Raw genomic sequence first — 14,861 nt, 5'->3', positions numbered from 1 at the left:
AGTAATGAGACAAGTAAAGTGCTGTAATTTTCTCAGTGCCATTTGTTACTTTTTGCTTGTGGAACCAAGTTTTGGCTTAGAAATGGGTTTAAAGGAATAAAAGAAATATAAGTCCTAATGCACCTAATGGGTAATTTTGGAAGAGATACAAAAAAACATTCAGAAGTGAATAACTCTCCAAGTGAACCCTGAACAACCCCAAAAACGACCCCACCTTCTTTATACAACTCTAGTTGTAAGAATCTTATATATATACACAATCGCCATCAAAGTCAACCTCGAGTTTAAACCACAACCCACCTTACTTTATGAAGTTAATGAAAGTTAAAACCTTGTTTAGGTAAATATGGCCTAAATACAACTTTCTTTCTAGCAATAAGCCATGCCTTGCATCATTTGTGTAAAAGCATGGAGAAATCTAAACTCTTGCATGTGCATGTCGTGTAGAAGCTAATATCGCCGACGGAACCTACGAGCTCCACCCTACATTGGAAGAGGAAACCGTCGCGGAGCTACATCATGCTGAAGTTGAGCCCGAGCTAGATCAAGACCTCGAGGAACTGCTAACTTTTTCTGAAGGCAAGCTCCGGTGCATGCTTCCCTGTTTAAAATTATGCAATATGTTGATGCTTATGATTGTGCATTTACGTTTATAGGAATTGAATGACACCTTAAATGCATGAACTTAGTACCTTTGATCTGAACACTAGTTGCTAAGGTCGAATAGTTGTTGTGCTAAATAGAACTCGGTAAAAGTCGAGTGATTGCCTGTCACTCATGAGCTATAGGAGTTGTTTGTTTACTTATGCTACAACTATAAGGATGATAGATGGGACCGGGAATGGTTCTGATGTGGTGGTTTGCCCCATATGTTTAGCAATGAACTTGCTAAGGTCGAAACGTGTTGGCGTTCGTGATCAAGTGTTTGAAAGTACTAATCTCATACCTAGTATGGGATAGGGAGGCCTAGTACCTGATTGAACTGGGGCGTGGCATACCTCCTGGCTATCCTTGGAATGTCGTTCCCATGGTGCATCATGTGGGTGCAAGTGCGGTCATAGTACGACAGAGGCCGGGACTATGGAGCATTGCATGCCAAAGGAAGTTGGACTTGGCACGTGCCTAAGGGATCGATGGGGACGGCTGACAAGTGAAGCGACCCTTCGTGGTGCGCGGATGTCGTGAGATTAGGTTCGCCATACATGGTTAATAAATTCGAATCGATTCGTCTGCCTCTCACAGCTTGGGACTACTTAATCGCTATTCTGCACTGAGTAAAGATGGAACATGAGGATATTAATCTTGATGCTTGACTTTAATTGTTTGGGAAACTATACTTGCTCAGTATAAGTTGCTAATCTAGATTGGTTAATGAAATTAGAACTTGAGCTAAAATATTGAAAGTAAGGACCAACTTTAGATGTTTTTGGCAAAAATAAATCCACAGCCAAAAAGCCCTGCATTATCTAGGAGTCGGTGAAGTAGTTATCACCCGTCGAGTCAGTCTTGCTGAGTATTAGTTGCTCAGCCTTGTTGTGGTTTAACTTTTCAGGTAATGTCGATAGTGTGGTTGCTGGCACCACTTGGCCTGCCCAGCTCCCTCCGGGCTGGACAGTCGAGTGGGATCCGTCCTCGGACGGTGAGGGCAGGGATCTATGATGTCATGATTAGCTTCGTCATGATATCGTGTATCGATGTTTAGCTTCCGCTTGTTTTACTCTGTCTTTGTTGAACCTTGCAAACTTGTTTGAATTTCGAAAACTCTGATGTAATAAATTGTTGAACTATGTTAATGTGATGGGAACGTTGTAATCTCTGTGCCACTCACCTTCGTGTGAGCAGTGCTTCTCGATCCTGAGTAAGTGGTTTATCGGATGAAATCCAACGGACGACCAAGTTGACTTGCTTAAAGTGCATGATCGCGTGTCACACGACTTTGAGTTGGGCGCTTTAACCATTCAGCCATGGATGCTTAACAGGGATCATCGTACATCGTAAATAACCAATTTTCATATAGAAAGACATATCATAGAAAAATGAAATCGAAAATATTCGGAGATGGCAAATATTCGGAGATGGCAAATATTCGGAGATGACTATGAAAACACCTCTCTGGATCCTCGAATTGAAAGAGAGATTGAGAGGGATCAAGAATCCTAATTCTCGCTCTGCTGGTCCCACGGGTTAGCAAGTTTGGGACCAAGGTATGCTAGGCCTAGTTGCAGATAATAAACTTTTTTTTTACCGAAGTCAGTAGGGATATCCCAACCTATTTTTTATAATTTTTTTAATTCTAGACCCGTTTAATTTGCTCCCACGTGGAGTCGAACTTGGGCCTGCTTGATGCTACTCAGGTGCTCTGACCACTAGGCTAAGGCACTTTCACTTGTAGATAAATAAACCTTATTAAGTGCATGTGCTTTTTATGAAATGTGACCTAATCCTGTATTAATTAGCGACCTAATGGTCCCCCCACATGCCTATGTTTCATCAAATCATGAGTATCGTGATCAAGATGTGCACGCTTTGGCTTGCACAACCTCCGTTGTGGCATGTGCGATATTGTGGATCCCAATAATGATGATACTCCGAGCCACATTTATCACATGGTAGCACACTTTCATCGGCTCAATCGATGCTGCATATTTTCCTAACACCTTCCAGCTTGGGGATTCTATTTGCAGAAAGCGTGACATCATCACAAAACACTATCATGTACGGTGATGCCATATTCATGACCATAAAGATTTAATTTCTAGAGGATATATGAGTATAATCCACTTAGCATCATCCTGCAAAGTGTGGCATACATTCAATGCCTATCAAAATGACGTTTGCAAAATGTTGCTTACACTCCTTATTCATGGAGTTCTGCCGGCATTCAAGAAAACACTTAAATGACAAGGATTCTCATAGCTTTATGTATGGCTTAACTAGTTGGAACCATAACTAGTTGTAGATAATCAACATTATTAAGTGCCTGTGCTTTTTATGAAATGTGTCTTAGATCCTGTATGAATTAGCTGTACCTAATGGTTCTTTCCCAACATGCCTATGTTTCATCAAATCATGAGAATATTTTGATCAAGATGTGCACTCTTTTTCAGTACTACACATGCATGATGGCCTGCGCAAGCTCCATTCTGGCATGTGAGATATTTGTGGATTCCCCCAATAATGATGGTATTCGTCCCACATTTATAACCTACTAGCACATTTTCATTGTCCCAATCGATGCTGCATATTTTTCCTAACACATTTCTCCTTGGGCATTCTATTCGTAGAAAACGTGACATCACCACAAAACACTATCATGTGCGGTGATGCCATCATGATGCCCCGAAAGATTTAATTTCTAGGAGGACATAAGAGTATACCCCACCTAGCAACATCACGCAACATCACGGCAGAGTGAATCTCCAGTTGTTGTAGAAGTTAGATGTTATACTTTCTTATTAAGAAAAATTACTCCGAGACGATCTCATCCATTGCATCTCGATCTCTATATAACCAGATCAACTTTCGGTTACAGATTATGCCCAAAATATAACCTTGTGAATGTTACATATGCACACGATGAAGTTGAGATCAGCACTACTAAGGAGTTTGAATTCTTGTCGCTTTCCTTTTCGAGAACGTGCCTAAGCACGTTTTTCATTTAAAGGTCTCCTCCGCTAGGAATCCAAAGTACGATCACGACCCCCGAAAGACATGGGAGGCCATGTCAAATTGTACGTATGGTCATACTACAACCATGGAGTCCCTGAATGCCTATTTGTCAGTCCTTCTAGACCCCTTTCTGACTCTAAACTGTCGACCTCGTCAGTATCCAGCTCTCAAGCCTCACTCCTCCAGCTCCAGTGAGCTCAAACTAACCCCATCCCAGCCTGCTGGGCACACCACACCTATAAGTACCCCCCTTGATCGCTTACTACACATGCAAAACCATCTTCGTGACAGACAAGTTGTAAAGGTTTGAACCTATCGACTGACATTTTTACTGACAAGATGATTGCTGGCAGCATCAACGAGGATTTCTCGGTGGCCGTGCCGGCTGAGCTGCTGTGGAAGGCGATCTTCGCCCTCGACGCGTCCGCTATGGAGAAGACCTTCGCCGGCATGATCGATGCCGTGGAGATCAAGGGCGACGGCGGGCTCGGGAGCCTCTTCATCATGAAGTACAACCCAGGTAGCAAGTAGCAACTACTACAATTATTTAGCGCTACACGTCGGCGTGTTTCCGAGTGTGAGACCTCAAGTCCTCAACATTTTTCTACAGCCATGGGTAAGGCGATGATGCTCAAGAGCCGCCTGGCGGTGCACGACCATGCGGAGCTCGTGGTTAGTTTCGATGAGGTGGTGATGGAGGAGGGCGGCGAGGTGGCGTCGGCCCAGTTCAAGTCGCAGGTGGTTCAGTTGAAGTTGGTTCCCGCCGGCGAGGGCGCCTGCGTGGTCAAGCTCACCGTGGAGTACGAGCGCCTCGACGGCAAGCCGATGTCGCCGGAGGACAAGGCCAAGCTCGTGCAGGGCTACGTCGACCTCATCAAGAAGGCGGAGGAGAACCTCGTCGCGCACCCCGGCGAGTTCGCCTGAGCTGATCACAAGTTCAGATGATCGGAGGATCCGCAAGAAAACTGCCGCCATATACAATAAGAAGAATCGATGTTATGGTATGATCGATCGTGCCATTTGTGTTTGGTTTGTTGCCAGTAATACTCAAAGGAAGTGAGATCCTTTGTTTGTTTTGTTTCGTCGACTGTGTTTGTGAGGAGAATCCAGAGTCTTACGTACACGTCACAAGCCGCTAAATTCTGATTGCTCCTATGTTCGTGCCTTCCATCATCCGAAAGCTTTTTATGGCCGTCGTCAGCCCGTCCTACTGAAGTTCACGTCTTTTGGACTTGAGCTATTTTGTTCCACCAAGGTGGAAGATAGCAAACCTCCATAAGTGAGCAAAGAACACCGCCGGAAACTATTGTACTCCTACAACAGAAATGAAATCATTTAACTGTTTGCTGCCTGTAACACACTTCTGTGTCACATACATGCACATCATGAAAAATAAAAAAGAAAAGAAACTAGATCGTGGCAAAGAGCCGTGGATTGCTATCTCCAACAATATTGTCAACAAGTTATAAAATTTGTTTAATTAATGTACCAGGTATATCGTTTTCTCCTCACATAATGTATATGTGTATGGTACACACTTACAAACACATATTTTCTTCCTAGAAGATGTTATGTGTGGCGCGCACACACGCACTCTTATCCTTGCGGATAATAAACCTTATTAAATGCCATGTGTTTTCCATGAAATGTGACTTACCCCAGTTTGAATCAGTTAGAGCTCATGGTTAACTGGCTAACTATTAGTGGGGGCTGTTTGGATACCTTGCTAATAGAGTAGTTAGATAGTTGATTGGTCGTTGTAATTCTCTATATTATCTGGCTTTTATTGCTGCTACAAATTGATACTATTATTGTTGTTTTTGCCGCAAGTGGAGAGAGGAGAACGGGGGGAACCACACGGGGACACGGAGATTTGACAGAGCTGGATAATTTTCATTCATACTTATGGTCATTTTAGTCTGTTGGCAGTCCATTAGCTGAGATAAGCCGAGAAGTAGCTTGTTGGATAAATATTAGCTGAAAATTAGCTTGGTCTGTTTGGATCAGCAAGAGTTAAAATTAGCTGGATATAGCTATCCAAACAAGCTCTTATTTTGGTCATAGCTAAATTTTTAAGTGCCCCATAAAGAGCAGCTTCCTCAGCATGCCTATGTTTCATCGACTCATAAGAACAATGAGATTAAGATATGCACTCTTTTCACCTGACATGCATGATGGGTTGCATAAGCTCCCTTCATGCATGTGAGATAGTGGTGGATTCATGCTATAATTATGGTACTCCGAGCATCATACATTGACCACATAGTAGCACATTTTCATCATCCCGATCGATGCTGCAAATTTTTCCTAACACCTTCCTCCTTGGGGATTCTATTCGTAGAAAGCGTGACATGACCACACAACACTATCATATACGGCAATGCCATCATGATGGCCCTAATGATTTTTTTTTAGAGGATATAGGAGCATGTCACACTTAAACAATATCTCAAGTGTGTCATACACTCCGTGCCTAGAAAAAGAAGGCATTTGCAAAGTGTTCTGTACACTCCTTTTTTGGTAAAAAAAATGTGTTGGTAGAAAGTGTGGCCAAAAAACATGAATTCAATGGAAAGTTATGCATAGGTAGTGGGGCCGAGCCTAGGTAAGTGGGGTGGTCTACTCCTTACTGAGTTTCTATACTTCTATTTTACCTCAATCTCACATAGGCCCAGTCAGTTTGCTTACCTCAATCTCACATAGGCTCAGTCAGTTTGCTAGCCCAAAAACGGAAATTCCCCATCGTCTTCAACCTCCAGCCTCCCCTTGGTTGCATCCATGGGGGGCGAGCCCTCCTAGCCCACCCGCTGGATCCACCACGAACTAGAAGAGATAAATCATTTCCTTCAGTGGATATCCTAAGAAACACTTATTACTAAGTACAGCTTCAAGCAGAGAGTTGAGATCAAGATGCCAAGAAATGATAGATCAAGAATTGAAGCCCATAACCCATTTCCGGATGGTTGCCCTTGGAGTTTGTATGGTTGATTAGATAGAAGCGTGGAGTGTTTCTTGGTGAAGAGGTATGTTGGAGATCACAATTGTGTGAAGCAATGGGTTCTAGATAGCAGCTCAATCTCAATTGTGTGGAATTGGTTTGGCCTTTCTAGATCAGCTAGAGTTAAAATTTTCCAGATAGCTCTAGCTGGGTGGATCCAAACAAGCCCTTATTTTGGTTATAGCTAAGTTTATAAGTGCCCCATGAAGAGCAACTTTCTCAACATGCCTATTTTTAATCAAATCATGAAAACATTGTGACCAAGATGTGCACTCTTTTCAAATGGCATGCATGGATGCAAAGATCGTTTAGTGCATTTGAGATAATGGTGGATTCAGGCAACTATTATGGTACACTGAGCCACATTCATTTATCACATAGTAGAACACTTTCATCGTCCTGATCGATGCTGCAATTTGCCCAACACCTTCCTCCTTGGGGATTCTATTCATATAAAGCGTATGATGGCCCTAAAGATTTGTTTTCTAGAGGATACAGGAGTATGCCACACTTGAAAATATCTCGCAAAGTGTGTCATTCACTCAGTGCCTAGCAAAAGAAGGGGTCTGCAAAGTGTACCGTACACTCCTTTTTTGGTAGAAAAAATGTGTCAGTAGAAAGTGTGGCGAAAAGTAAATTCGATGAAAAGCCATTCACATTAGAGTTTACTGAGAAGGGTGATCAGTTAGAATGACCTTATTTTGGGCCGTCATGATGTCACTACCGTGCACTCCATAGCTGAACTCGCTGACGGAGTTCTAATAGCATCACCATGAGGACATCGCTGAGCTGATGACTCTGCCGTCCAGCCCCTGAGCACGTACAGTTATTGCAATGTTTCTCAGGGATAGCACTATAGGTTCTCGAGATTTAGGTTCCATAGAATTTTTCCAAGTCACGTTAGAGATTTAGTTCTCGAGACTGTCCAACATCATTATACACACCTGGCATAATTGTTAGAGATGACATAAGAAGGAGATGTTGGGGTTAGAACCAAGACGAGGAGCTAAATAGCATCCTCAGCCTATAAAGCAAGCTCTGTCCCACTAATAAAGAACTGATACATCCAAATAACTTGGCCGGCCAATCCCTAACAAATTTTACAGAAAAAGATACTAATCAACAATGGCTGCACAACAGAGTGAAAACAATTGCTAGCAATGTTTTGTTTGCGAGATTGGCTCTATTGCACACTGAGGGGTATAACTATCCATTTTGTTGAATGTAAATTTCATAGGTCTTTTTTTAATGCGAGTAATGTTTCTTTTGAGAATATGTGGAACTACTTCCCTAGATAAATAGTTGAAATAGTAATCAAAGTCAAGCTAGGACTAGTGAACAGGAGATTGTGATGCAGATAATTTGATCAGTGGTGAAGTACCATCCAATTGGAGTGCTATCTCTTTGAAGGACCGACAAGAAGGGTTGAATCTACCTCTACCAATTTATTTCTTGTAGGGTCTAATCCCAATTTTTCAAACACATCTTTATTCTCGCAAAAAAAAAGGCATGTTTACATGCTCACATCAGTGCTAGAACCTGACCCAGGTACATTAGGAACAACTTGAAACAAAGCCGAAGGAACACAACGACAGACAGAACAAAACCAGATTCAAATCAAGAATACAATAGGAGAACATGGTAGTCTGATCATTGGAACACTTGTAGAACGGAACAAAAACATACTATGGAGGTTTGACATTGATCATAGCGGTCTAGTTGCTGGAATTGAGTTTGAAACTGGTATTTTGATTCTAGTCGCTCACGTAGAAAATATATTCAAAACCCTCACAGGACAACAAGATAAAAAAGGCAAAAATGATCAAATGAGTTCCAAATTCAATGAAAAATTCTTTAGCAAGGTGCACCAGCGGATCTCAAACTTATTTATTGCTATCACCTAGGTTGTTGAACTTTTAATTTTTAGTTCTAGGCCCCTAAATAAACTTGTTAAATTATGTCACTCTAGGTCCAAATATAAGTAATTAGCATCAGCCTGGCATTTGCACCAAAGAGAGAAAGATGATCCAATGAGAAATCAGTCCACAAATGTATAACATTTGTTTTAAAAAATTTCAGAGGCTTGTTTTGGATGGAATGGTTTGGTTATAGTTTGGCATGCTTCATGCCGTGTTTAGATGTTTGCGAGTTTAGTGGCGATGTGCAGGGTGCGTAGTGTAGGCCGGATGTTATACTTTCTTATTAAGAAAATCACTCCATGACGTATGCGTGCTCTCTCACGGTCTCACCCATTGCATCTCTATATATAATTAAGCGGATCAGCTTTTGGTTACAGATTATGTCCAAAATGTAACCTTGTTAATGTACGTATGCACATCATGAAGTTGAAATCAGTATCAATAAGGACATTGAATTCTTATCGCTCTCCTGTTCGGGAACGTGCCTAAGCACGTTTTTCATTAAGGCACGTCCCAAGTACGAGAACGGCCTGCAAAGACATGGGAGGCTACACCAAATTGTACGTATGATCATACTACAGCCACGAAGTCCCCAAATGCCCATTTTTCAGCCCTTCTAGACCTCTTCTGACTCTAAACCCTCGACCTCGGCAGCATCCAACTCTCAGGTCTCAATCTTCCAGGTCCAATGAGCTCAAACCTCATGGTAAGCCTGCTTGGCACAATGGCACCTATAAATACCCCTGTGATCGCTCACTAAACACATGCAATCATCTTCGTGACAACTTGTAAAACATTTGCATCGACTCGCTGACAGGCTGACTGACACGATGGTCGCCAGCAACATCACCGAGGATGTCGCGATGGCCGTGCTGGTCGAGCTCCTCTGGAAGGCAGCCTTCTCCCACGACGCGTCCACCATGCAGAAGGCCTTCGCCGGCATGGTCGACGCCGTGGAGATCAAGGGTGACGGTGTTGGGTTTTTATGTGGCTTTCAACATTATTCTATATTCTGCTTATTATTCCACTCAATGTGAAATTATTCGGATACATGTGATAGGGAATTATTGGTGCGGAATCTAACTCGGGGAATTTGTACTCGAGGTGTAGGAATTTGTACTCGACGTGATGAGGACGTTTCTGCTGGAATCAAATATTTATGAATTATTATTATTCATTGGATCAATCACCATATAAGTTATCACAGTCACTGCATTTGAGTTGTGCACTGGAAGAAACCCCTGCTTTATTGTTTAACAATTTTTGGAAGAACACACCAGGATTTTCATTATTTTCTATAGGTTATTCTATGACAAACCGGTGGAACTTATATATATACAATATTATCAACACTCATCTTGCTCTGAGTTGGTAATGGTGGAATTATTAAGAACATCACAGCAAACACATATGGACATATCAAGTATAATGCTTGGAATTAATACTCATTGAGGAAGAGGTATCCCCTAGAAAGTAATATATGTCATACTCCCATCGCTAACATTAGGAAAAGTGGGAGGAATACTTGAACCATCATACATGGATGATTATTATATATTGTATGGGAACACACTCTAAATTTTTGGTTTAGAGGAAAAACCTTGTTTTTTTGGAGGAAATAAATCTTAATGAAAAACTATGGTTCGAACCAATGCATAAATATATACTCAATGAGGAATACTAGTGATTGAGAGTTTGTTACTTTACGAGTCTCTAGGCTGGAAACTGGATGTAAAGCTTAGTGGAATTTTAAAGCTAAGCTCTTTACTAATGGATTCACACAAAGGAAATGTTTGCTTTGTGGAAACATTTGGATTCACACGAGGGAAGGTTTAATTTGTGGAAATATTTTGCTTCACACAAAGGGAAGAATTACTTTGTGTAAACATTGAGATTCACACAAAGGGAATGTTTACTTTGTGGGAACCTTGAACTACACAAAAAGGGAAGATATGTACTTTGTGGATTTTGGTTTAGCTATACTCAAAGGAAGCAATATTACTTTGTTGAAAATTTTCTCCTATTGAAATAATAATTAATCAATTACATATTATTGATATTATGGCTTATTAACCTTGAACTCCAACAAATGGAAGTTTAACTTGGTTTTCTTCTTAATGAACAATCGTGGGAGGAAATATGCTACAGCCGGAAAGTTGTGGAGAAAAGGAAATAAAAACAAAGTTTGCAGTTGTGTATATTAATTTCTTATCTTTAACAAGCTTCACATCAATTGTGTTTATTTATTTATTTTAAAAGCTATCACATCATATGGTTTTTCGATGATGGAAGGTGACAATGGCATGCCCATTTGTTTGCTGGAATGTTTTTTACTATATATTAATATCCCAATTGACATTCTTTTTGCTTCAAATGAGGTCACATTGATAGAACTTAAAGTTTGGTTATTTTTCTATACTTTGGATAAGAAAGTTATATGAAAAGCTTCCGATGCTTGGTATATAATGTACATAGAGATTCGAACAATTGGTTCCCTTATTTATTATGAAATGAAATGATTCTTTATGGAAAACTGCAAATTTGTAGTGCACCTATGAAAGGGAATTAAACTCGATGAGGAATAGTGTCCAAATAATCTCGAGGAAAAAGAAGGAATTAATAGTGTCCAAATACTCTCGAGGAAAAAGAAGAAATTAATAGTATTGGAATTTTGTGCTATTTTCTTAAAGGACCATACCTTAGCTGCTGGAACTAGTTGTTGCATTAAAGCAATGGAAGGAAGTGTGTGTGGCTAAAGGAATATCTTGTATCATGAGGTCATGAAAATTGCATCACAACCTGTCACTTATTTTTTAAGTTCATGGTAACAGTAAACACATTGAGGAAGTTGTTATTGTGTCCAAGAGGTGGAAAATAAATTCAGATACATGGAACTTCATTTTATTGATCAAAATGTTTCAGCCAAGTGGGATATGTTGGATTTTTATGTGGCTTTCAACATTATTCTATATTGTGCTTATTGTTCAACTCAATGTGAAATTATTCGGATAGGGAATTATTGGTGCGGAATCTAACTCGAGAAATTTGTGCTCGAGGTGTCGAGGATGTTTGTGCTGGAATACATTAGAGGAATAAGTTGAGATTGACTCTACTGGAATGTTTATTATGTACTTATATGTTTGACCCGGGTACAACATGATGGAAGAGCTGGGTTTGTTTTGCAGGATCAGCTCTGTAGGCTGTTAATTCACGTGATCAGATTGGAATTAGTCTCATATATACAATTGATCTAGCACATGACTCACACATGTGTGCTAGGGACTAATATATTTTAGACTCCTTAAACTGACCTGTCTGATCGTGGTTGGTGACATGGTTCAGGAGTCATACGGATTTTTCCGGAACGCAGATGGAATATTTGTTACATCTAGAAGTGGAGTCTATAAATAGGTCCTTACCCTCTAGACTCATTAAACATTGTTAGCGGCACCACGGATAAGGTAAAGAAATAGAGGGTAGACCATATCCACGAAAAACTACAGACGGCGGGCTCGGGAGCCTCATCACCATGAAGTTCAACCCAGGTATACCTAGCAACTACTCCCTCCGTTCCAAATTACTATTCGTTTTGATTTTTTCTAGATACGTAGCTTTAACTATGCACTTAAATATATATTATGTCTAGATACGTAGTAAAATCTGTGTATCTAGAAAAAACAAAACGAATACGAATAGTAATTTTGGACGGAGGGAGTACAACTTACCGCTCCGCTACGCCGGCGTGTCAACGGCGGCGACCTCGATCAACTTTTTTCCTTCTTTCCACAGCCGTGGGTGCGGCGACGGTGCTCAAGAGCCGTGGTGGTACACGACCATGCGGCGCACGTGATCAGCTGGGACGAGGTGGTGGTGGAGGGAGGCGAGGCGGCGGCGCTGCTCAAGTCGCAGGTGGTCCAGGTGAAGGTGGTGCCCGCCGGCGAGGGCGCCTGCGTGGCCAAGGTCACCGTGGAGTACGAGCTCCTCGGCGGCGCGGTGCTGTCGCCGGAGGACAAGGCCAAGCTCGTGAAGGGCTACGTCGGCCTCATCAAGAAGGCGGAGGAGAACCTCGCCGCGCGCCCCGGCGAGTTTTCGCCTGAGCTGATCACAAGTTCAGTTCGCCATATGTAATAAGAACCGATGTTACGGCATAATCGATCATGCCAATTTGTGTTTGCTTTAATTTGTTGCCAGTAATAATCAAAGGAGGTGAGATCCTTTTGCTTTGTTAGATCGACTGTGTTTGTGAGGAGAACATGACTACGTACACACCAAAGTCTGCTAAGCTCTGCATGGGGGTATATAGACACTGCACAAAAAGCCGTAATTATACAAAGCAATTTTTTTGGGTAATGAAGAAAAAATAATTGGATTTTGGCTAAGCACCAATCACTGTATATACATGCTTCTGAGTAACAATATTATGTCATCACATAAAAAATTAATACAGTACGTCTACAAACAGCACAATGACCTGCAAGCCAATCCAATCACGGCAGTAGTAGATCATTATAGGTTTTCCGAATTCCTAACCATTACTCGAGTGTTTGTTTTTTCTAAATGTCATCAGTCAATTCATTTTCCTCCAGCGGTTCTTGGTCGTGGGCCTTTTCCGTTTTCTATTATGTGTTTTTTTTTGTCGAATACAGCCTAGCCCGTAAGTTGTGGTGTGGTTCTTGTGGCTGTCTGGCTCGTGCTGGCCTCTAAAGTATAGTATATCAGCAGTGGGCCGGTAACTTGTAGAAACGGAACGAAAACACAATATGGCAGTTCGACTTCGGTCATAGTGGCCCAGCTGATGGAGATAGGGTTTTGAGTGTGAAACTGGTATTATGATTCTAGTAGCTCACGTCGAAAAAAAAATACTCAAAGCCCTCTCTAACAAACAAGATCGAAAATGGAAATTTTGATCAAATGACTTCCAAATTTGATGAAAAAGTTCAAGATTTCATAATAGATTTTACAAATAATGTTGATCAAATCTAGGTGAGGGATGAACAAGAGAAAGAACTCAAAATGTGTGGTGCTTTTTGAGATGGATTGACCAAAAGATCATAAAAAGATGTTCTCACATGTTCTACCACCTCGAAGACACAAGAATTCATCCAAAGTCAAGGCACAAGCGAAAAGCAAAAAACGAAAAGTCGCCTAATGAAGGCAAAACTGGGCACAACTTCAATGTTGGCACTATTGAGATCATGGGTCCATGATTCACCCAAATGTGATCCCCACCATGGCGACGCAAAGCTATTTTGCAAATCGAAAAAAAAACTTGCAAGAAATTTGCAAGGGAGCGAATCTAAAGAAACTATGAAAGTTGAGCGTGAGATTTTTAGAAAAAGTTCTTTAGTTCTTCTACAATCTCAATTATTATCGATCGTGACCCGGATGACTAACACCATACGACCATAGTTCAACTTGTCCAATCTATGGAAACAGTTTACATGCAAGTACGATACGCGCAACTACTATTCCTTGTCACCCTTCTAGATCATACTGTTCAACCCTGAAATTCTGTAGCACTTCTAAATCCTATTCCCTCCGTTTCAAATTGTAGATTGTCTAGATGTATACAAACATCTGTGAACTTAAAAAAGCCAAAACGACCTACCATTTGAAACGGAATGAGTACATCGTATTGGAGGAATGCTTGGGCATTAAATTTTTTCTAAGGTTAACCTGAATATACTGCTTAGTGCATTTCTAATTTCCTATCGATAAATCTGAAATAAAAAAACACATAAAAACATCCTTTGGGTAGTTTGGCAACCGGACATGAGAATCTTTTATTTTTCCGTCCTACTTCTACCATCCAAAAATCTGATACCATGAGCTAGAGGGTCTTCAAACTTGTTTCACGAAAGATTTAAGATAAGTAATTTGATTTACTGGTGGATTTTTCAGATCTTTTTTTAATTCAAAAAATAACCAGTATGACATGAGTACTCTGCTATCCTTAGCCTTATAGGATCCCAAAGGCAGTGCAATCACAGTATAAACAGGGTTCCTGACCAGCTGACTTGACTCTCTACTGGCCAGTGTCTGAAAAAATAATTTTCCAACAAATAAAATTCTTAGCATCCATTCTTCAACCCTTCTTGATCATACAGTCAACTCTGAAATTCTATGAAACTTCTAAATCCCACATTGGAGGAATGCTTGGGCATTACATTTTCTCTATGGTTAATCAGAATACTAGTGCATTTCAAATTTTCTACTCCCTCCATTCCAAATTGTTGGTCGTTTTGGCTTTTCTATGTGCATAGTTTTTGCTATGT

The 14,861-nt window shown here is 40.9% G+C and overlaps 2 protein-coding genes across 2 annotated transcripts; both read left to right on the top strand.

The window, feature by feature from the left end:
- The first annotated feature begins 3,729 nt into the window (after nt 1–3,729).
- LOC117850588 (norbelladine synthase) lies at nt 3,730–4,750 on the top strand. The gene is made up of 2 exons (XM_034732445.2): nt 3,730–4,189; nt 4,280–4,750. The coding sequence occupies exons 1-2, from the start codon at nt 4,009–4,011 to the stop codon at nt 4,591–4,593; spliced, it is 495 nt and encodes a 164-aa protein (XP_034588336.1). The 5' UTR covers nt 3,730–4,008; the 3' UTR covers nt 4,594–4,750.
- A 4,666-nt stretch (nt 4,751–9,416) lies between these two features.
- LOC117849307 (uncharacterized) lies at nt 9,417–12,714 on the top strand. The gene is made up of 2 exons (XM_034730862.1): nt 9,417–9,565; nt 12,441–12,714. The coding sequence occupies exons 1-2, from the start codon at nt 9,417–9,419 to the stop codon at nt 12,712–12,714; spliced, it is 423 nt and encodes a 140-aa protein (XP_034586753.1).
- Nucleotides 12,715–14,861: the final 2,147 nt, after the last annotated feature.

The sequence above is a fragment of the Setaria viridis genome, chromosome 3, assembly GCF_005286985.2.
Source record: "Setaria viridis chromosome 3, Setaria_viridis_v4.0, whole genome shotgun sequence".
NCBI lineage: Eukaryota > Viridiplantae > Streptophyta > Magnoliopsida > Poales > Poaceae > Setaria > Setaria viridis.
Note: the sequence above shows the minus strand (reverse complement) of the source record. Positions and strands in the feature narration are given on the sequence as shown.

Coding starts and splice junctions, on each gene's coding strand:
- LOC117850588 (XM_034732445.2), top strand. CDS start 4,009: ATGATTGCTGGCAGCATCAACGAGGATTTCTCGGTGGCCGTGCCGGCT. Junction 4,190..4,279: donor CATCATGAAGTACAACCCAG/GTAGCAAGTAGC, acceptor ATTTTTCTACAG/CCATGGGTAAGGCGATGATG.
- LOC117849307 (XM_034730862.1), top strand. CDS start 9,417: ATGGTCGCCAGCAACATCACCGAGGATGTCGCGATGGCCGTGCTGGTC. Junction 9,566..12,440: donor ATCAAGGGTGACGGTGTTGG/GTTTTTATGTGG, acceptor GCACGTGATCAG/CTGGGACGAGGTGGTGGTGG.